At 43.2% G+C, this 20311-nt stretch overlaps 8 protein-coding genes across 8 annotated transcripts; 6 read left to right on the top strand and 2 right to left on the bottom strand.

Moving 5' to 3' along the window:
• Positions 1–300: 300 nt before the first annotated feature.
• Positions 301–2561, top strand: TOT_020000879 (hypothetical protein; the record flags this gene model as incomplete). The annotated part of the gene is made up of 2 exons (XM_009692632.1): positions 301–2053; positions 2299–2561. The coding sequence occupies 2 exons, from the start codon at positions 301–303 to the stop codon at positions 2559–2561; spliced, it is 2016 nt and encodes a 671-aa protein (XP_009690927.1).
• A 375-nt stretch (positions 2562–2936) lies between these two features.
• TOT_020000880 (uncharacterized protein) lies at positions 2937–3605 on the top strand (the record flags this gene model as incomplete). The annotated part of the gene is made up of 2 exons (XM_009692633.1): positions 2937–3261; positions 3346–3605. 2 exons carry the CDS (start codon positions 2937–2939, stop codon positions 3603–3605), a joined length of 585 nt encoding a protein of 194 aa, XP_009690928.1.
• Positions 3606–8687: 5082 nt separating this feature from the next.
• Positions 8688–11978, top strand: TOT_020000882 (conserved hypothetical protein; the record flags this gene model as incomplete). The annotated part of the gene is made up of 1 exon (XM_009692634.1): positions 8688–11978. One exon carries the CDS (start codon positions 8688–8690, stop codon positions 11976–11978), a length of 3291 nt encoding a protein of 1096 aa, XP_009690929.1.
• A 400-nt stretch (positions 11979–12378) lies between these two features.
• Positions 12379–13401, bottom strand: TOT_020001095 (conserved hypothetical protein; the record flags this gene model as incomplete). Its single annotated transcript, XM_009692635.1, has 3 exons — positions 12379–12741; positions 12878–12986; positions 13202–13401. 3 exons carry the CDS (start codon positions 13399–13401, stop codon positions 12379–12381), a joined length of 672 nt encoding a protein of 223 aa, XP_009690930.1.
• A 358-nt stretch (positions 13402–13759) lies between these two features.
• On the top strand, positions 13760–14022 carry TOT_020000884 (hypothetical protein; the record flags this gene model as incomplete). The annotated part of the gene is made up of 2 exons (XM_009692636.1): positions 13760–13856; positions 13949–14022. 2 exons carry the CDS (start codon positions 13760–13762, stop codon positions 14020–14022), a joined length of 171 nt encoding a protein of 56 aa, XP_009690931.1.
• Positions 14023–14114: 92 nt separating this feature from the next.
• On the top strand, positions 14115–15483 carry TOT_020000885 (conserved hypothetical protein; the record flags this gene model as incomplete). Its single annotated transcript, XM_009692637.1, has 2 exons — positions 14115–15111; positions 15179–15483. 2 exons carry the CDS (start codon positions 14115–14117, stop codon positions 15481–15483), a joined length of 1302 nt encoding a protein of 433 aa, XP_009690932.1.
• Positions 15484–15506: 23 nt separating this feature from the next.
• On the top strand, positions 15507–15674 carry TOT_020000886 (hypothetical protein; the record flags this gene model as incomplete). The annotated part of the gene is made up of 1 exon (XM_009692638.1): positions 15507–15674. The coding sequence occupies one exon, from the start codon at positions 15507–15509 to the stop codon at positions 15672–15674; it is 168 nt and encodes a 55-aa protein (XP_009690933.1).
• A 59-nt stretch (positions 15675–15733) lies between these two features.
• TOT_020000887 (conserved hypothetical protein) lies at positions 15734–20302 on the bottom strand (the record flags this gene model as incomplete). The annotated part of the gene is made up of 5 exons (XM_009692639.1): positions 15734–16833; positions 17068–18276; positions 18571–18952; positions 19019–19725; positions 19969–20302. The coding sequence occupies 5 exons, from the start codon at positions 20300–20302 to the stop codon at positions 15734–15736; spliced, it is 3732 nt and encodes a 1243-aa protein (XP_009690934.1).
• Between the last annotated feature and the right edge of the window lie 9 nt (positions 20303–20311).

The following is a 20311-nucleotide window of genomic DNA, read 5'->3' on the forward strand; positions in this document are numbered from 1 at the left end:
TTAGATAAGATTCTTTGTCCATTTGATAAAAAAATTAGAAAAAAATAAAAAAAATAATAATTAATTCAATGTAAATAATAAATAAGTAAATTTGAAAGAAAAAAATAAACCATTTGCATCACATTGCATCCTTAAAATACACATGAGGAATAAAACACAATTAAGGAGAGGTATTGGAAGGTAAATATAAAAAATAAAAAAGATGAAGTAAAAAAAAGGTAAATAAAAAAAATTGAAATAAAAAATAAATAAAAATAATACACATTAAAGAATAAAAGAAGATATAAGCACAGAAAGAAGATGGATATGGACTACGTAAAGCAAATGTGTTGTAATTTACAACAACAACAGAAAAAAATAAATGAAACATATGAAGAATTAATGAACACATTAAATTTAAAAGAAAAAATAGAAGAATTAGAAGAAAAAATAGAAATTAAAGAAAAAGAAATAAAAAAAATAGAAAAAGAAAAAAAAGAAAAGGAGATAAATATAGAAATAAAAGAAATAGAAATAGAAAATTATAAAAATATATTAATGGAAAAAGAAATTGAAATAAAAAAAATAAAATATGAAATAGAAAAAGTAAAAAGTGAAAAAGAAAGAATGAAAAAAGTAGGAAACATAATAATAGGAACACACAATCAGCAATTTATAAAATTATTAACAAATATGAATAAATTATTGGAATTTATAGAGTATTATACAATAAAAGAAGAAGAAGAGGAAGAAAATAGTATTGAAAGCAAAGTATATGAAATGAAAGACAATTGTAATAAGGGCTATGACACAATGTGGAAAGATGTAAGAGGTACAAATGGTGATAATGGAATAAATTGGTTAAATAGTAAGGGGAGTAGTGAAGGAAACACGACCACAAGTATGGCATCGAAGGGAGAAGGCACTATGACAACGAGTGATAGTAACATGGCGAGTAAAAGCAGTTTAGAGTTGCTAGTGGACATAAACAGTAAGTTCGTAAAGGTGTCAGTGAGCGTAATGAAGCTGCTGTCACAACTGGACCACGAAATACTAAACAATTACATAAACAACGAGGACGATGCGGAAGACATAGAGACTTACTACCAGATAATGAATGTGGACAGTGGCCTGAGAGAAAGTGATATAAAGACATCAGAAGACAGCAACAATGAGGTGAACGGTTGTATCAAAAATAACGAATATAGTAACAACAGTAATGGCAATAATGAAATGAACAACAGTTACTACTGCTACAGTAAAGGCAACGGTGGCTATAACACTAACAACGACAATTACAACAATATAACCACCGATAACAACCATGGTTATGGCAACTACGATACTAATTATGGTAGCTACAAAAGTAACAATATTTACTATTATCAGTTATCAAATATTAGGAATTATCAACCAGTTTATAGCACGCAACTAGCCGGCTGCAAATTAACCAATAAGAACAGTAGAAGAGGTAATAGCAGTACGCATAGAGCAAATAGTAATAAATTAAATAAAGAAGATGGCAAGTTGCCAGCAGCCACAATATACGAAGCAAATAAGGGGAATGTAAAGAGGATTGTAACAACGTTCAGGCCTCAGTTCAACAGTCTGTTTCAACCAATACCACTACACAATAGCGGAAGCAGTAGTATGAGTTGGAACAGAGACAATGTTAAATGCAATAGAACTATATTTCAACCAATAAATAGCTCCAATAACAGAAGTAACACAAGTTACAGCGAAGGCAGCTATAGTAGCAGTTCAAGTACATACAGGGAGAGAAAGGAAGAAATAAATAAAAAAGTAAACAGAGATGGACAGTTAGATATGTATAACAGGGGAAATAAGGAGTTAAACATGGACCCGGAAGGAACAAATATGAAAGTGAGTCGAGGGGATGATGTGTGTAACAAAGAGAGGAAGGGAGACACACACGAAGTGAAAGGAGCGGAGGTGGAGGTGGAATACGAAAGGGAAGAATTGAAGGGAGACGAATGTTACTTTCAAGTGCTCGAGACTGAGTTAAAACTGGACAAATACAGCGAAGACGACACACCAATACTCAAGCTGATGAGTATGTAGGCAAGCACCATATAATGTGGTCGATTTATATTAAACATTGATGTTAGATAGAGTCTTCCGCAATAATTTAAGGTAATAAATGGTAGGTAGAAGGGTTTACAGCAAATTACGGCAACAGTGCCATTTGATAAGCCCAATATTAGCACCTAATAAGGTCCAAAATTTAAAATACACAGCCCGTTATATTGCTATTTATAGTGTGTATAAGTTTAAAAAACAATCATTTCATATATTGAGAGGGTAGTACTGATAAAACGCCGATAAGATTTAAATATAGAGTCGGGGAAGAGAGTTGGCTGAAAATGAAATTGGAAAAAATAAAAGGAGACGCTGCAACAAATAACCTGGATATAGTATCAAACACGTTTCATCTAAGCATGGAATACCTGGAAAAACTGGTTAAGTTTGAAAATTTGGAAAAAAATAAAATAACAACAGAAGAACTGGTAAATAATCTGCTATTCAAGTGGATTCCATCGCAAATATTCCAAGATTATTAGTACAAGGAAGAAAATAGAAGCAAATGTGTACAATAAAAGGAATTAAAAAGAGATAAGGACGTATTTAATAACAATAAATTAAGATGAATATGGTGTAAGCCTCAAATAAAATGTAAACTAGGAAGGATAAGGTAGTAAAATGGTAAAAAGAATTTGTAAAATATAGAAAATAAATGAAAAATAAAGTTAAAATAGAATAAATACAAATACGTACAATAGTAAAAAGTCACCAGTGAAAACACATAAACATACACGAATCACTATAAAAAACACTTGAAACAAAGATATATTAGGTAAAATATAAATATAATACACGGATATAGAAAAAACAGAAGAATATTGTAAAGAAGGGAGAAAAGTAGATGAGAATATAAAATGATAGTGACGAGGCCAAAACTGACCTTCAGTTACCCAAGTTCGAGGAAACTAGGAGACATTGTAAAGTTGAAGCTGCTGGAGAAGCTGCCGAGAAGGAGAATCATTGAAATATGGAAACAGAATTACGAAGAAGACACCTGGGTGTACACAGATTGCATTACAGGAGAGCAGTATGAACGAATCAACAGTAACCAGAGACATAATAGAAACTTTATACTGCCAGTGAGAAAGGGAGTCGACAGATACTATAACCTGTTCAGCCAGTTCATATCGGATAAAATAGTGCTACTCACAGCACTAGAGAAGTATAAGCAGTACAGCAGTAAGATAGGAAGTGAGAGTGGTGGTGGCAAGGGCACCGTTGGAAAAGTAGCCTGTGGTGGCAGGGGAGTGGGAACCGCTGAAGTCAGCGATGGGACGCCTGACCTGGTGGTGACGATGTACGACGAGCTAAAGTCCACGCACGACCTGGTGCTGCTGAAGATGGACATAGTTAATGACAAGGACATTGACAAGAGGGAGTCGGAGGTGGTGCTTGGCAACCTGCTCACCTTTTATACGGACTTCAACCTGTTCAGATGGGTGAGAAAGTTCAACAACACCCCAAGGGAATTTATATACACCGACTACATAAGGGAAAATAATAACATGTTTAACCTGAGTTAAGTTTAACCTAAGCTAATTATAGAGATCTTTAACCTAAGCTAAGTATAACGTAAGCTAAGTGGAATAAGGAGTAAGTAATAGCGAGTAGTATGTGGAGAAGAAGATTAAAATTTGAACGAGGATCAAGTCAAGCGAACCCGTTCACAACAGTTTACCTGATGAAAAAATGAGTTATTCACGGAGGACCAGAGGATATTAGTGGGATGGGAGTCCCTAATGTTAATTAATTCAGAGCCTTGAAAAGGCGAGGAACTTTATTGGCCACATTAATAGATTGCACATTCAACTGGCGAAGATACATCAGCAATTCGCGAGAGTGAGTCAACAGATAGGCAATGTTTCGCACCAGAGAAGTTAGATGTATATGCACAAAAAATAGAGAAAGTTAAGCAAAGTCCATACGGTACATATGTCCAGTTTCATAAAACACATTAAATAGCTCCCGATATAGTGGATATTCCATTAAAAAATAACTAAGCTGGTCTGGTCGATTTTAAAATGATATGGCAGTTAAAAAGAGTGGTAAACACGTTGGTTTAGGTAGCTGATGAATATATTTAGAAACTAGACGAGCCATGAAATTACAGCTTTATTTTATCAGTGAACACAATTGAGTCGACAACTCAGATGTGTAAATTGAGATAATTAAATGGACATGGATTTAGTATGGAATCTCAGGGTACGGGCCAGTAGAATCTCAGAGATGGGGTTAATTATCACGACATTAAATCCAATAGTCTCCATAAAACCTTTAAAATCATTAAAACATTCACACAATACAGTTTATTAAATCTACAAACGAATATATTGATAATTTATGCTAAAATAGGTAGATAGGCAGGAGTAGTATAGAAAGTCGGTGTGTAAAACATAAATATGTACATAATCAATGAATAAAATTAATTTCAATTTAAAACAAATTAGATACAGATCGTGTGTATGTGATTTATGTTTGAAAATGGAACAACTAGCATATATAATTAATAACTTGCAGATTCCATGAGACATCGGTGAATTTGCGACATCGTCTACACATTTCGCTGATTCCCGGTTTAATTTAAGATTACTGGAAAAAGTAGCTATGAGTCATCATAGAAAGTCAATTGATCAAATAAATTAATATAATTAGTGCCAAGATGAGTACAATTTTACATTCATAAAGTTTTTCCACTCAAGGTTGCAAAAATCTGAATGAGAGAAAATGTATTTAATATGGAAAAAAACAATAAGTACCCGATGCGTGAGAGTCTGCGTGTTGGATTAACATAGGAATGACACTAAATGATCAAGCGTTAGACGTATTAATGAAACAAATTGTCTAGATAACAGTGGACCACGAGTCAAATAACTCAACCCTAAACGAACAGTGTTTTAGCAAAATTTAAGCTAAATTTAACAACCCATTCGATGTTCAATAATATAAATGTATGCGTAATATGTGTTTATTAATAAAATATAGTCAATAGCTAGTCAAAAAGTTTCTCTCGAAAATAGTTGACAATTGATTTGCAGCAAGAATTTAGTTTTAATTTATTAAATATTTAAATACCGGTAAATATTAAAATGAATTTTTTTAAAATTTGGTATTTAACAACGCTGAGTTTGATAGGTTTATCACGTACTAATCCAAATGAACAGTCTGGAGTAGTATTTGATATTAAAAAAATAAAAGGTTCAAACTTTACAATATACGAAGGACTCAATGAAGCAATTGAAGGCCAAACAACATACCAATTTGTACCAAAAGCAGGAACCAAAGTAGTAAAAGTAAAGAACGAAGATACATTGCTATGGAAGAAAGTGGATGAAACCTCAGTTGAGGATATCACACTATCGAATTCAGTTCCCTTCAGTTACTATTTTTCTGTAGGTATAGTTAACAAAGAAAGTAAAAAAAGTTACTTGTACTATAAAGTTTTGTACTCTATGTTTAATGACACTGGAATTGCTGAGCATTTTCATGCAATCTCCACAGTACATTTGAAATTAAAAACGTACAAAACGTTCGACATAAATAGTATCTTTGACTACAGATATTTAGATAAAAAACAAAAATATGCACCTAGTGAACTGTTAAATATCGTTGAATTTCAAGCAGAAGGTTTCGAGTACGTCGATATAATAACTGACGGACAGACTGAACTATACCACGATAAAAAAATACAATTTATAACGTTAACACAAAAGAAATCTGAAAAGTATTTACTGAAGTTGAAAACGACATCATACACGCATGTGTATTTCCAATACGACACGAAATGGAAAAGAATAAATCAAGAAGAATACAATAAGTTATTACCAAAAGAACTAAAGACATTTGATATCGGGAGTTATAGTTCTGCAAAAGTAACAGATACCAAGCTCGACATAGGAAGCAAATTTAAACCTTATTCACAAGATAAAGCTGAATTCTTGACAGTTCCAACTATGATACATCATTTTGAAAATTTTGAGGAGCTGTATGATGGATACGAACTGATATTCAAGGAGGCAATAAAAAGAGCCAAAATAATGGTATACAGAGGCAAAACAACAAATCAAATGATTGAAATAGTACATATGATAAAAAGAACTTTAGGGGATACTCCGGATTCAGAAGGCGAGGTTAATGGAAACCATTTTAATTTGGGAAAATTAAACATTTATTTTATCAAAAAAGAAAATAAATGGACAAGGTGTGACCAATTAGAATTCTTAAATCAGTTTAAGAGGCTAGTGAACTCAAATTTGGAGGAATATAACGCAAAAGCACAAGGACAAATAGCTGAACTTGGTAAAATGACTAGTAGATGGTCTGCAGAGATAGAGGAAAGAACATTAAATGACCACATTAATAACAATAAAAAGTCAATGGCAATAGTTTCAAGTATTAAACTAAGAGATACGGCTCATAGAAGAGAAATAACATTGGAGTCTCTTCTGAAAAATGACAAAATATATACGGAAAAGTCTAAGGAAAAAAAACCTACAACCAATGAAAGAGAAGAACCAATGCCCAAAAAGGAGCCTAAAATAAATACTGAAATTCCAAAGAAACCTAAACAGGAACCTGATATAAGTTCAGAAATTCCAAAAAAACCTAAACAGGAACCTGATATAAGTTCAGAAATTCCAAAAAAACCTAAACATCAAGAAGAATTTCATGATGAATGGAAAATGGTACCATATACAAGAGGTGATGAATTTGAACCTAGAGAAAATCCAATTGATTCCGAGGATACTAGCAATGTGGGAGAAACAGATACTAGCAATGTAGGAGAAACAGATACTATTAATACAGGAAAACAAGATACCGGTAATGAGGAAACGCCCACCTCAAAAGATAGTGGTCCAGAAAAAAAACAAAAACCAACAAAATTAGTAGAAGAGGAAGTTCGAAGACCATGGAATCCAATAAAACCAAACGAAGTTTTAAATAAACCCGAAGCAAGTAAGGGAACCATTAAAAAAAATGTTTCGGAAGAGGATGGTCAACTTAGAAGCGTAAAACCGGGGGAAGATACAAAACCAAAAGAAGTAAAAAAATCAGAAAGCACTTTTGCTTTAAGTAAAGAAGAAAAGGGTGGGTTTTACACACAGTCATTTTTGTTGTTTTTGCCAATTTTGTTTTTAATAACTTAATATTGTACGATGCTTTAGAAAGATTTACACATTTTATTATAATCAATATATGAGATATGAAATTGTATATTTTTTAAACATTTGTTTTTTATTTCCTATTTAAAATTCATAAAATAAACTATTTGCCATATAATAGTGATAATTAACCCGACTTGTGATTCCACAGTGAAATGATTTAAATGAAATAATTTACACATGAAGTAATTACGTTTTTTATCCATTAAATTTTTTGGAGTTGAAAAAAATTATAAATAAAAAAAAATTAATTTTCCAAAATTATATTAGATTGTTATTTAAAACTCTACAAATTTGATCATCAAATTATATTTTTATTTGAATTAACACATTAACATTTCATATAATATAAACACATATATTTATTATGCATCATCAGTATTAATTATGTCCTATAAATGTGGCATAAAATTTGTTTCTGGATTTAATTAGTGAATGTGTAATAATAGAAAATGTGTAAAAAGAAATATGCATTTAAAATTAAATTTAATGACAGAAGTCTAAGAATTAAAACTAATGAATCCAATAAATAAAAATGAACGTTACAAATGATTAAATTATTTTATACAGTTATAAATAATAGGTGTATAGCTTATTTATCATTTAAATTATAAGCAATGTGGAAATTTTAAATTTTATCAAAGAATTGTATTTAGGATAACAAATAATTGGTTATAGTTAAAAAATAAATTAGAAAACATCAATGGACATTTTTGTGATATGTGCCCTCCAATGTTAAATATAGATGAACATGGGTTAACCATGGAACACATATCAGATAAAGTCACCAAATACACGTTATTCTTTCCACACAAACACGTATTCCACGTATAAAATCTGAATAAACAATTAGGAAAGGCCCAGATTGGTCAAATGCAGAACAACTTGGAATCCAATCCCCACCCATGCCCCTGTAACCGTCACCGTTTGGCCAACATATTTTATACTTATAGCAGGCTACGCCATTGCATTTCTTTTGTATTATTCTTTTATAGGTTCGAGCACACGCTATATATCAATTTGCTAACTTATTTTAGGGAGACTATTAACTGTCTACCCCCTTATGGGACTTTGATAATTTGTACAAAGTTGCTATAAGATAGCAAGCAGTTGTTTCTAAACCTCTAATAATCAATAATAATACCGGATATTATTTAAAATTTTTAAAATTAAACTCAAATGCCTAATGTTTAGTTAAATATTACTTTGTAGATGTTGTTTTGCACCAGGTTATTGTATTTCTTTTTGTATACCTCGTTAATATATCGCACTGATATTGTTCTCTCAGATCCCACATCTACTATCTCTTCTGATCCCAGCGGAGCTTCCAGTATTGTTGATTCCAATGCCTCTCCTACACCCACTACTGTTTTAAATCCCTCCGCTCCAATTCCTGGAGCGGCACCTACCTCCGGCGTCCAACCCATGACGGCCTCTGCTCCCCCTATGGGTCAGATTGCGACCTCGCCAATTGTGGCATCTGCTGCTCCTGTGACTTCTGGAATGGTACCAGGCGCCTCCGCTGCAGGAGCTCCTGTAGCAGGCGCTCACCTCGGTGCCCAGGTCGGCTCTGTGGCAATGGGCGCTCCCTTGGCAGGGGCCGCTGCCGTTCCAGGTGGTCTTGTCCAGGGAGCTCCAGTGGCCGCCCCGGTAGCCCACGCCGGTGGCCAGGTTGGCCACGTGGCAATGGGCGCTCCCCTTGCCGCTCCTATGGCTCACGGAACTCCAGTGGCCGGTGCTTCAATGGTCCACGCGGCCCCTGGAGCCCAGGTGGCTCCCGGAACCCATGTTGCCCCTGGAACAATGACTGGCCCCCCTGTCGTCGCTGCCCATTTCGCCGACCAGAATCCAGCCTCGGCTGGAGCTCCCTTGACGGCCGGCCTCGGAGCGGCCTCAATTCCAGCTCCAGTGGTCACGCCCATTAACATTGCCGCTCCTGTAGCAGGAACTCATGTAGCAGGAACTCATGCAGCAGGAACTCACCTCGGCGCCCAGGTCGGCTCTGTGCCAATGGGCACTTCCTTTGTGCCAGGTACTCCAATGGCAGGCCTTGGAGCCGCGATGGCCCCTATGGCCGGCCCCCAGGCTGGCCACGTGGCAATGGGAGCTACCCTTGCCGCCCCTTTTACTGCTCCTATGGCTGGAACCTCTCTCGCGGCCCCTGGAGCCCAGGTGGCCCACGGAACCCAGGTGGCTCATGGGTCCCATGTTGCTCATGGAACCACAGCCGGCGCCCATGTCGTCGCTGCCCATTTCGGCGACCTTAATCCATCCTCGGCCAGTGTTTCCGTGCCCGCACCAGGTACACATGTTGCTGCCCATACTCCCCCGGTAACGGTTCCCTTGACCCCTGGACCCGGGGTCTCGGTGCCTATCCCTGCCGAAGGAGCACACGCCGGTCATCTGGCTGGCGCTCCTGTGGCAGGCGCTACTTTAGATGGCGCTTCTCTGTCCGCTCCTTTGACTGGAGCCCTCGCTGGCCCCGACCAGTCCTCTCCGCTGAACCTCACCAAAATCAGCCTCGACATTAACGAGAAGGTATCGACAGACACAATTAAATACAGGCGCGATGATCCTAATAAAACTGACATCTGGTACGCCCTTGACGGTTACATAATTAACGAAATCCGCGTCGGCAATAACAAAAGGTGGCCCCCTGAAGGCGAGGTCAAGGAGTGTAAGAAGGTGATGTTTATAATTGACGCCGAGGGCAAGAAGACGCTGAGGGTGATATATCCGGAAGAGGAGGACGCGTATGACCCGGATAACCCGCCTGTTAAGACGGGTGCTGACGGTTCAGCTGGTGCCGGTGTTAGCGCTGGGGGTACAGCTGGTGTTAGCGCCGAAGCCAGCGCAGGTTCTGGTGCTCCGGCAACTGTGCTGACTGCCCCAATGGCCGGTGCGCCTCATGTGGATCCAAATCAGGTTATTGGAATGGGTCAGGGAATGCCGACGTCGGTTACTATTCCTTTGGCGCCCGAGACCGATACAGGTGCGGAGAGCGGAACTGACTTAGAAGCTTTACTCTCCGCAACGGACCCATCTGAAATTCCCCAGCACCATAGCCCCCCTGCATACAAACAAGACCAACAAGGTCAGGTTTATCTGGAATTTTCTGTACCCGATGATAAATCTGGTCAATCCGGTACCACTGCTACTAGCGGATTTACAGTCGAAGAGATTCACGCTACTCCCAGACATGGAAGAACAATCGAATATCATGACTCCGATGACGAAACGTTTCCACGTGACCATTTCGATGAGTCTCCTCTGGATATTACCACCTATGTCACTCGCGTTGGCCGTCGGGTCGGAGCACTCGAGGAGAGGATGGACGCAGCCGAAGGCACGATCAAGCTGTTGACGATGACGCTGGACTACCAGCACCAGATCCTGGACTTCAAGAGGGAATTCGGCGACAAAAAGGCGCCGTTTGGCGCCGACCTTGGTACCAGGGCTAAATTCGCGGGCGTTACGGGCGGTTTTCCCAGATTTGGCGCCGACGGGTTCAGGCCGGCCACTTCTCAGATGTCCAAGGAGCTCGCTGTCACCGAGCACCCCTCGGATGTTAAGTTGTTGGTGATAGACCCTAATGATGCCACCAAATTCGTTGACCTCGACACCAACAAGTACAAGGTGAAACAAGAAGGCGACGAGATCCATTACTTGTTAGACCCGGGTGTCGAGTGCAAGTTGGTCACATATCAGGCCAAGAGCGTGTGGAGTCACCGCAATTCCGACCCTCACCCTATTGGCGTTGTTTTTTACCCTGATGACGACAAGGTCGTGGTCGACTTTGTGGACGCGATCGTCATGTACGTGAAGAAGGGTGTTATGAGTAAGGAGGGCCTTGGTGCGGGCGAACGTGCCCAGGCAGGGCGAAAAGCAGTCGTCGACATTTCCCTGAAGGAGCTTGACTCAGACGGCGAGGATATCACTGAGCTTGTCAGCGCCCAGGATGTTGCCGACGGCGTGGGATCAGGTACGTTTGCAGTGGGCGCCCCCGTTGCCAGGGCATCAGCAAAGCGTGCCCTAGCCAGCGATTCCAGTGCCCCGTTAGCAGGTGCTCCAGTTGTTGCTAACGGTGTTTCATCGGGCGTTGTGGCTGAGGGCGTCGTGCCCAGTGAACCTGTCCCCAGTGAGGGCGCCCATTTAGCCGGTGCATCGGTTGTGGCTGATGCAGCTCCGTTAGCCAGTGCCTCTGTTCCAGCTGAGGCCGCCCAGGTAGCCAGTACTCCATTTGCCGGTGCTCCAGTTGTAGTCAATGAGGTAGCCCATGTAGCCGGTACACCCGTTGCCGGTGCCCCGTTATCAGGTGCTCCCCTTGCAGGTGCACCGGTAGTAGTCAATGACATAACCCAGGTAGCTAGCGCCCATGTTGCCAGTGCCCCTGTTCCAGCTGAGGGCGCCCAGGTAGCTGGTACACCAGTTGCCGGCGCCCCGTTAGCAGGTGCTCCCGTCGCCGGTGCTCCCGTGGCCGGTGCCCCTGTTGTACCGGGTGCGAGTGTTGCAGCTCCTGCAGGACAGCCAGCGGCTGAAACAGCTCTTCCTACATCTGTACCTGCAGCACCAGCACAACAGGCTTCCGCAGCTCCTATCGCCCAAGCTCAACCTGCTGCTCAAACTGCAGCTGTACCAAATCACTCTGCCTCGCCAGTTCCTGCCGGACTGCCAAGCTCTCAATCCGCTCCTGTATCATCGTCTGAAGACCAATCCGAAGGTGCTCCTACTGTTTAAATTATAGCCCTAACGGCTATGTAAAATATATACTACCTAAAGTCCATTTTTAATGGCCCGAGTATGATATTGAATTATATAATTTAATGTAATATAATATTCAATACCTTCTATTTATACCCATTTTCGATTTATTTCACCTTTGCTCTCCAATTACACTTAAGATTATGTGTTTTGTATTTCGTTGGTGCCGTAAGTTTGATTTCGATTGCAGGCGCCTACTTAGCGTACGAGGTTCTATAGGATAAATCGTATTAACACTATCACATCCATTATCATTAACAAAAAAATGGAATAAAAACAACCCAAAAATCCAAAGAAATAAACATAATTGGCGAAAAGACAAATTAAAGTACACTAAACTGTTAAAGAAATCACATTGACAGATCTTTTAAAACAGTTAACCATTTCCTCGCCTTATCTCTTCCCAAGTCCTATACCCATCCCTAGACTCGTTGGAGCGTGAATCCAGCCCTTCAACAGGGTAATCGTTGGAACCTTGAGCAATGCTGGGAGGGTAACCAGGAGAGTAAGAGTTTGAATTGGTAGAATAAGTGTCACTGGGTGAAGTACTAGCGTCACCACTAGTAGTGGTACCATGGGCGGTGTTGGAGGCAGCGTTGGCTGCGCCAGGAGTGTAAGAACCTGGTTTATAGGATGGTAGATAAATGGGATCCACGTAGTTCTGTTCGAGACTGAGCTCCTTGGTGCTCTCCAAAATCTTCCTGCTGGCGAATCCTGCGGGACCCGTGCTATCAAGCAACTAAGTTAAATGATCATTAAAATAGTAATTTATGATTTAACTAAGTAATATGTAATAGGCTTTAATTAGATTAACATATACCAATTATCCCTATTTTGATATATATACTATGTAGCACGCAAGCATCAAAAGCTACCTTCAAATATATGCTTTTCCTGAGAGAGTTTATTGTAAAAGCAGATGTGTATAGACCACCAAACACTGAAAACAGTCCTCTGGTCAACCGGTTGGGAAATAATTTAAATCTATAAGAACATTAATCAATTTAGCCTCTACTAATGGTTACCAGTAAAGGATATATAGTTTGAAATAATATATTGTTGTATAATGAAACAATACATACTAAATAGTATTAAAATTAAGCAATTCTAAGGCTAGAATCCTTTAATTTAAACAAATATTATATTTTTAAGTCCAGTATACACACCATGGATATCTACTAAACTAGATAAGAAATTACCTATTGAGTAAAACATTGGTAAAAACGCCAGTAGAAACTCCAGTTGTGAGACAAATGGCAGTGGCAGTACGAAAATGTTTGCCTTCCTCGTGAGTCAAGTTCCTGGAATTGTCTGACAGCCATTTGGTCAAATGGCGCTCAAATATGCGCCACTCCTTGTCGCTGATATTGCGATCAGAAAGCTTATCCCTAAAGGGCATTCTTCAACGTGTAATGGCGCTGTAAAAAAGTGGAAGGTAGGAAGAAATGTTAAATTATGACAAACTAGTAAATTATGAGTTACAGACAATTCTTAGCAACAAATTTTAATACAATGTTATTATTAGTATATAAAATATAGTAATAAAGGTGAAAAGGATACTTATTTAACTTATAACTAAAAAGAGCCGACCCAATAATATTTGACCAGTTAAGTGTGTATTAAACATAAATTAAATTATTTTAATAAATGATTATTGCTATATACACATAATAATTACAATTTAATCTTATTTAGTTGATTTAAGTTGATTTAAGTGCCCCTAATATAAACATTATGAAACAAGGATGTAGAGGTGGATGAAGCGCAAAATCGACAAATCTGAGGTAATAAAGGAGAAAAAAGAGCCAAAAACCGAAACAAAACCAAGTCCATCGGATTCTAAACACAAACAAGGTTCAGAATTAACTATTTATTCACCATCGATGGGTACATAGTGTCTATTAGTTTTTAGTTAACTGAGTAAGTAGCCGCTAATTCATCTTCAGAGCTGCCTCTGGAATTTAAACCAGCAATTAAGTTCGTGCCTCCACAACTCAGGTCCAGGAATCTTCACCACTAGCGCTCGATAATTATATATATATAGAATCACACACATTTTAGAAGTGACTTTGAATAAATAACAAATAAGCTGGTAAATAGCCCAAGAAATGCATGAATATATTGCCACTAGGCTTTCACGTTATCCTAGTAAAGGCTTTACTAGCTCACTCGTACAGGTTGAAGCACGCGCAGCTAAAGGTAAGTGGCGTTCCCAAGACCGTACTGCTGAAGCCGACCATCAGCACTGACAGGAGTGTGTTCACGGCTGTCACTACCGCTAGCAGTAACGGCGGTAACTCTGGTTACAGTGCTAAGGCTCGCCCATTTAGGTTACCAAACACACTGTCGGTGGACAGTAAACTCGATTACAGCTGGCCAGTACTGTGTGTGGACCTGGGAACGCGGAACGTAGGTCTAAGCTTTAACTACGAAGGACAGTTTGAGCTGTTCAAGAGCATTAAGTTTCTCAGCCACAGGCAACTCACAGCACGGATACTGGGGTTGGTAAACTATCTGAAGGAAAGGCACCTCTTGGACAGGCTCGTGGTGGGCATAGGGTTCCCGTTCCTGCCGCCAAGTGGTAGCGACAGGTCAAACGGGCTGGAAAGTGCAGACCTAAGAATGCTTTTCCAGATTATATACACGCTCGACTACTCATACAGCCTCGCGCACTACCTCGACAGAGTATTCGGTCAAAAAAGCAACACCAGTGAAACGAGTAGGGGTGATGCAACTTTTAGTAGAAATAGGCCTTCAAAAGCGCCTGATCCCAATAACACTGTCACGACTCATTGTCTATTCTGTTCAATATTCAGTTCAGCAGGTACTCCCGCCATCACCAGTGGCACTGGTATCACCGGCACTGCTGATAGTGATGGCCCACACGAGTTCAGTCAGTCCAGAACCGCTACACACCCTCTCTGCAGGATCACTGGCAGAACTTGCCTTCAAACGGTCGACTTGTCCAGCATGAACTACGTAGTTGTTGGCGTTTCTGAACACCTCAGCACGTACCAAACCGGTTCGCTTGCCAGCCCTATTAACACTACTGGCTGTGGTAGTGTTAATAGGGCTGAGGCAAGCGGAACCAGCTTGGCACACGGCAAAGGTGAGTAATTATGCATACACCCACCAGTTAGTTATGCACGCCCTCGATATACATTAACCCTTTTCAGCTAAGCAGTTTCTCAACAGGGACTCCCTCAGCTCACTAAACATCTACCACAACCTGCTTGAGAGTGCCAAATCAGCCGACAGTAATCGTTCTGATAGAAATACAGCGGTTGGCGCTGACAACACACCAGACGACAGAAGTGAGTCCCCTAAAGGTACTGACAACACGGCAGTGGCCTGTGGACCCAGCCCATTCCTGGTGCTACCAAACAGGTCCAACATCTTCAGCGCGAAGACGAAGTACAACAACATTCTACTGTTCCGGCGAATCAAGGCACATTTGCTCTCGACCACTTTCATTGAATAAAGAGACGCCAAATCGTCTGACTAATGTACTATATATTTGCACGTCCACGCGTAGGTCCAGATACCGGTGTAAACGATGCAGAACTAATGAATGTTATATGCCACGTACCACGTGTAGTTTTAGTTAAATTATTAACAGTTTTACGCATTGCGTTTAGTGAAAGCACTCAGTCCCATGGGCCAATTATGTGATCAAAAGCAGCATCCGGGAGCCAGTTGCCCGAAAGAGGCACTGGAGAGCTCCGAGGAGGCTAGTCCAGCGGGTTCGAACGCCGACTCGTCCCCCAAAGGTCGCCACTCAGGCTCGCGCCGACAGGGTTTGGGGCAGAAGTGCCAGCGGGAGGACCCGTTCCGAAGACGCTGCGGCCGCCGACTGTGCTGTTACTGGTGGATGAGGCGGAGACGCTACCGGCGCTCGTGCTGAAGATGGAAAGACCGCTGGAGTAGGCTGGGCCGCCGAAGAGGTTGCCGGAGCTCGAGCCGAAAATGCTGCTCGAGGAGACAGTTCCGGCGCTGCCGGCGCCCTGGCTGAACAGGGAGCTGTTGTCCGAGGTCGGGCTTGAGCCGAACAAGGAGCTGGAAGCTGTAAACGAGTTTGCCGCAAAGTTGCCAGCCCCCGTGAAGGAGCCGCGGGAAACTGAGCCACTTAATGAGGAGAACCAGCCGGATGAGCCGTCGTTTCCGCCAAAGGGCGAGCTGGTGCCGCTGCGAAAGGCGCTCGGGGACCCTGGTGCGAGCAGACTGCTGCTGGGGCCCAGGCTACCGGCGCCAGTTCCTGCGTTGCCACTCGAGTTGAAAAAGGAGCTGCCGAGGGCACCCGCAGAAACGCCAGCGCCGACGAAGCCGCCCACAACACCGGTGGCTCCTAGGGCTCCTGTGGTTCCTGTGGCTCCAGTTGCACTGAAGCCAGCGGTGGCTGGAAACGCACCTCCTAGCGTGTTCGCAGCCGTGCAGGCGCCCTGCGATGAGTTGAGTGCAATGTCCAGCAGCGACTTGTTCGTATTGAATCCGGCAAACGCCGAGGTGCCACTGGGCTCAGAACCCGCGTTCGCGCTGCCACCAATGCCACCAGAGGCCGCTCCGCCTGCGTTTGGCGTCTCGAGTGAGCTGGGCACCAGGTTATACCCTGACAGCAGACTCGCCGTCTGTCCAAATTTTACCTTGCCTGCCTCGCCGCCAGCGCCTCCAGGAGCAGAGGCTCCAACAGCAGCACTGGCGCTACAGCCTGGAATTGCGCTGGCACCAGTTAAGCTACTGTCAAGGACACTGGTTCCAAAAATACTGGGAACGGTAGTCTTGCCACCATCGCCTTTGTCAACACCGGTACCGATGCCGACTCCGGCGCCGACTCCTGCGTTTCCAGAAGGAGAGGTACCGAGGCCAGCACTGGCACCCGTGGTCGCGCCACTAGCAGCACCGCCAACGCCAGTACCACTGGTGCCACTGGTACTACCACCTTTATTACTACTAACACTAGCTGTAAAAGCAACGCCGGTACCATTGGTGCCACTGGTACCACCACTGGCTGAACCACTACCACTACCACTACTAAAATCACTAACAGTAGCACTAGTGACAGAGTTACCGGTATTTGTATGCGACCCAGCTGCAGTGGGAGCACTAAACGTTTTCGATGGTCCGGACGCAAATGCTCCAGTGGCTGTGGTAGCTGAACTTGTGCCGGCCACTTTACCTCTGCCTAAAGCCTTCTCTTTGCCCTGGCCCCCTGAGGTAAGGGTGGCACTCCTGTCTGACTCCGACGGCGCCACTCTCGAGCCAGGGAACAGGCTCCTGGGTGCGCTCTGCTCTGCGGCGGAGCCTGAAGGCAGATTGACGGTGCCACCTGATCCCTTGAACAGCACGTCGTAGTTGTTGTACTTCAGCTTAGCCCCTCCGCGGAGCCCACTCGGGCCCTCGCCCAGAGCGCCACCTTGCGCTCCCAGGGCCCCGCTGCGCAGCCTCAAGTTGCCCAGTTCCGAGGTCAAGTCCAGCAGCGGCCTGTTGTAGAGGCGGACGATGTCGTCCACCAGGCGATCCAGCTTCCTCTCCACCAGGCTGCTGCTGCTCCTGCCAGCGCTGCTAACGCCGCCTACGACGGCCTTAGCAGGGCTGTCGGTCGGACTGGGCTCCGGCAGCTGTTCGCGGTACTTGGGGAGCAACGTCTTGCTGGCGTCGCCTCCTCCTATTTCGTTGAACACCATCTGGTTGTGCACGTCTAGCAGCTTGTTCTCCAGGCCGTCGAAGCGTCTGTACAGGCTGTTCAGTGATGCGTTAATGTACGTCAGACTCGACTCTACCTCCTTCAGATTTTCCGCAGAGACTGACTCCATCGACTGCAGCTCCAGGTTGTCGAGCAGGTTGTACATTTTATCCATCAGTTCCTTGCCGCTGTCCTTGTCGTTTGCGTTCCCGTTAAGGTCAGCGGTGCGCGGCAACGGCGTCTCAGACCCGCTGGTCCCTCCCTCGTTCGCGTCCACTGGGCTGCCTGGCGCGCTGATTTTGTAGAGTGCGTTTGCGAGGTCCTGCTGGATGTTCAGCAGCTTTTTGATGATGAGGTTGTAGTCCTTCAGCTTGTCCAGCTTACAGTCGACGTTGTAGCCTCCCTTGATGCTATTGCTCACTCTGATCGGACTCCCGTCGCCGGCGTCGTATTCTGCGTCGAGGACTTGTTCGAGCGAGGCGTTAAAGTACTCCAGCGAGTTGCAGAGCGCCTCGTGCAACTTGAACTGCCTCTTGTCCTCCCGGTATTCGAGGAAGCCTTCCTTGTAGTACTGCGCCAGGAACTTCTGGACGTCTGCGCTGGGAATCCTGTCGTCAGCTCCACCATCACCCTCTTTGCTACCACCTTTGTTAGCGGCAGCATTGGCATTAGTGCTGCCACTACCACCACTCTTACTACCATTACCAATACCATTACCAATACCGTTACCAATACCGTTACCAATACCGTTACCAATACCGTTACCAATACCAGTATTATTAGTACTCTTGTTGCCAATACCTCCACCCTGATTAGTGCAAACGTTATCACCACTACCAGTTTTATTGCCAGTATTAATGCCACTACCATTACCACTATCACTACCACCTCCCTTAGCGACATCGCTATCCCCTCCACTACTGGTACTACTGCCACTCCTGCTGATTGACACATCCCTTTCCTTGTTATACAGTCCACACAGTATCTCCTCCTCCTTGTTGTCGGCCCCCAACACGTGCCTGTCCACGTAAAACATCAGTACCTCGCCGCTGTTGGTCGCCAGGCCCACGACGACTGGGTCCTTGAGCGTGGGCGTGTCCTCCAGCGAGTCGTTGCGATAAATCTCATTTTTGTAGTTGGCGTAGACGAAGAGGTCAAGGACGTGGTTTTCGAACTCGTTGCTTCCCAGCGCGTAGCCCTCGGCCATCAGGAGCGCGTTGTACTCAGGCCCGCTACCGCCCTCACCTGCTGTGTCTGCCGTCGTCGCTCCCTGAACTAGCTGTCCATCGAAGTGCGTGGGCCTTTTATTTGCCTCCTCTGTGAATCCTCCGTTCACCTCCCTCAGCCTACTGTTGCTGGTTATGAGCACTGTCGTCGTCGACCTGTTTGAATACGCTATGAACAGGTCCCACTTTTCCACGTGCTTGAACGCGATCAGAATCTCCTCTTCGCCACTTTCGCCGTCAAAACGATCATCTTCGGCACTCGTGAAAAAGAACTCATTGTAGCAGTATCCCAGCGGCACCAGCTCCCTGCTGCCACTTCTTTCAACACCCAGGCTACATATCAGCACCAGGTTATCATCGTAGAATGGCACTATTATTCCCAGGAGCACTCTGTCATTAACAATGTGGCATCCCACCACGTCGTAATCTCCATTCAACGTTTCCGAGAGTGTGTCGTCCGACCCATCTCTTGCGTTTTTTATTGTTAGCTGAGATACCCTATTTCTATCCGCACCATTGCTACCATCTGCACTCAAATCCACCAGATACATCTTGTCAGACCTTGTCACTATCAAAACTCTTTTGTTATCCACATTTCCCACAAGTCTTACTCTATCCTGGCTTCCGTGGCTCACTCCAATACCATTATGATGTGGCCCTTGACCTATCAACTTAGTCTCGAACATTGCCTCTCCTGTTCCCACATTTATCAGTGCCATTGTACCAGCTGCGTCTACGACAAACAACATTAGTGTTTCATTCTCACTCGTTACCCTGTACCACATTCTATTATCTTCTTTGTCAACACTGCCACCCCCTTTAAGAAGAGCACTGGGCTTACGGTATGTGTACAGATACGCGTGGCTAATCAAACTGTACACGTACATGCTACTATCAGTCTCAATCAACAGCACGTCCTCCAAATCAAGGCTACCACCACTACCGTTACCATTACCCCTATTACCACCAGTAATACCATTACTAGTACCACCAATACCGTTACCATTACCACTAGTATTAGTACTGGTACTACCATTACCACTGCCCCTTCTATTAACACTGTTCCTATTCATGTTTCCATTATTTCCATAATTGTTATCTGCTCTAGAAGTTGCACTGCCACTGGCCATACTCACGATTCTTGCGCCAACATCCAGCGTCATCAACAAGTTACCTTCACTTACGCCCTTTTCGTCTATCACCCTCTGCAGGTGGTAGAACTTGGCTACTGGCCCACCGTACTGTATCAGCACGTTGTACTTACCAACCACCAGACTCGACAGCGTGCCTTCAAGGCCGCCGTGCTCGTAACTGGAGCTGGGTACCACTAGCGCGTGCTGAAACTTCAGGCCTTGGACGTCCTCCAACTTTGCAAACTCCACTGGCGCATCCATTCCTCAACT

Source organism: Theileria orientalis, chromosome 2, assembly GCF_000740895.1.
Source record: "Theileria orientalis strain Shintoku DNA, chromosome 2, complete genome".
In the NCBI taxonomy this organism is placed as follows: Eukaryota; Apicomplexa; class Aconoidasida; order Piroplasmida; family Theileriidae; genus Theileria; species Theileria orientalis.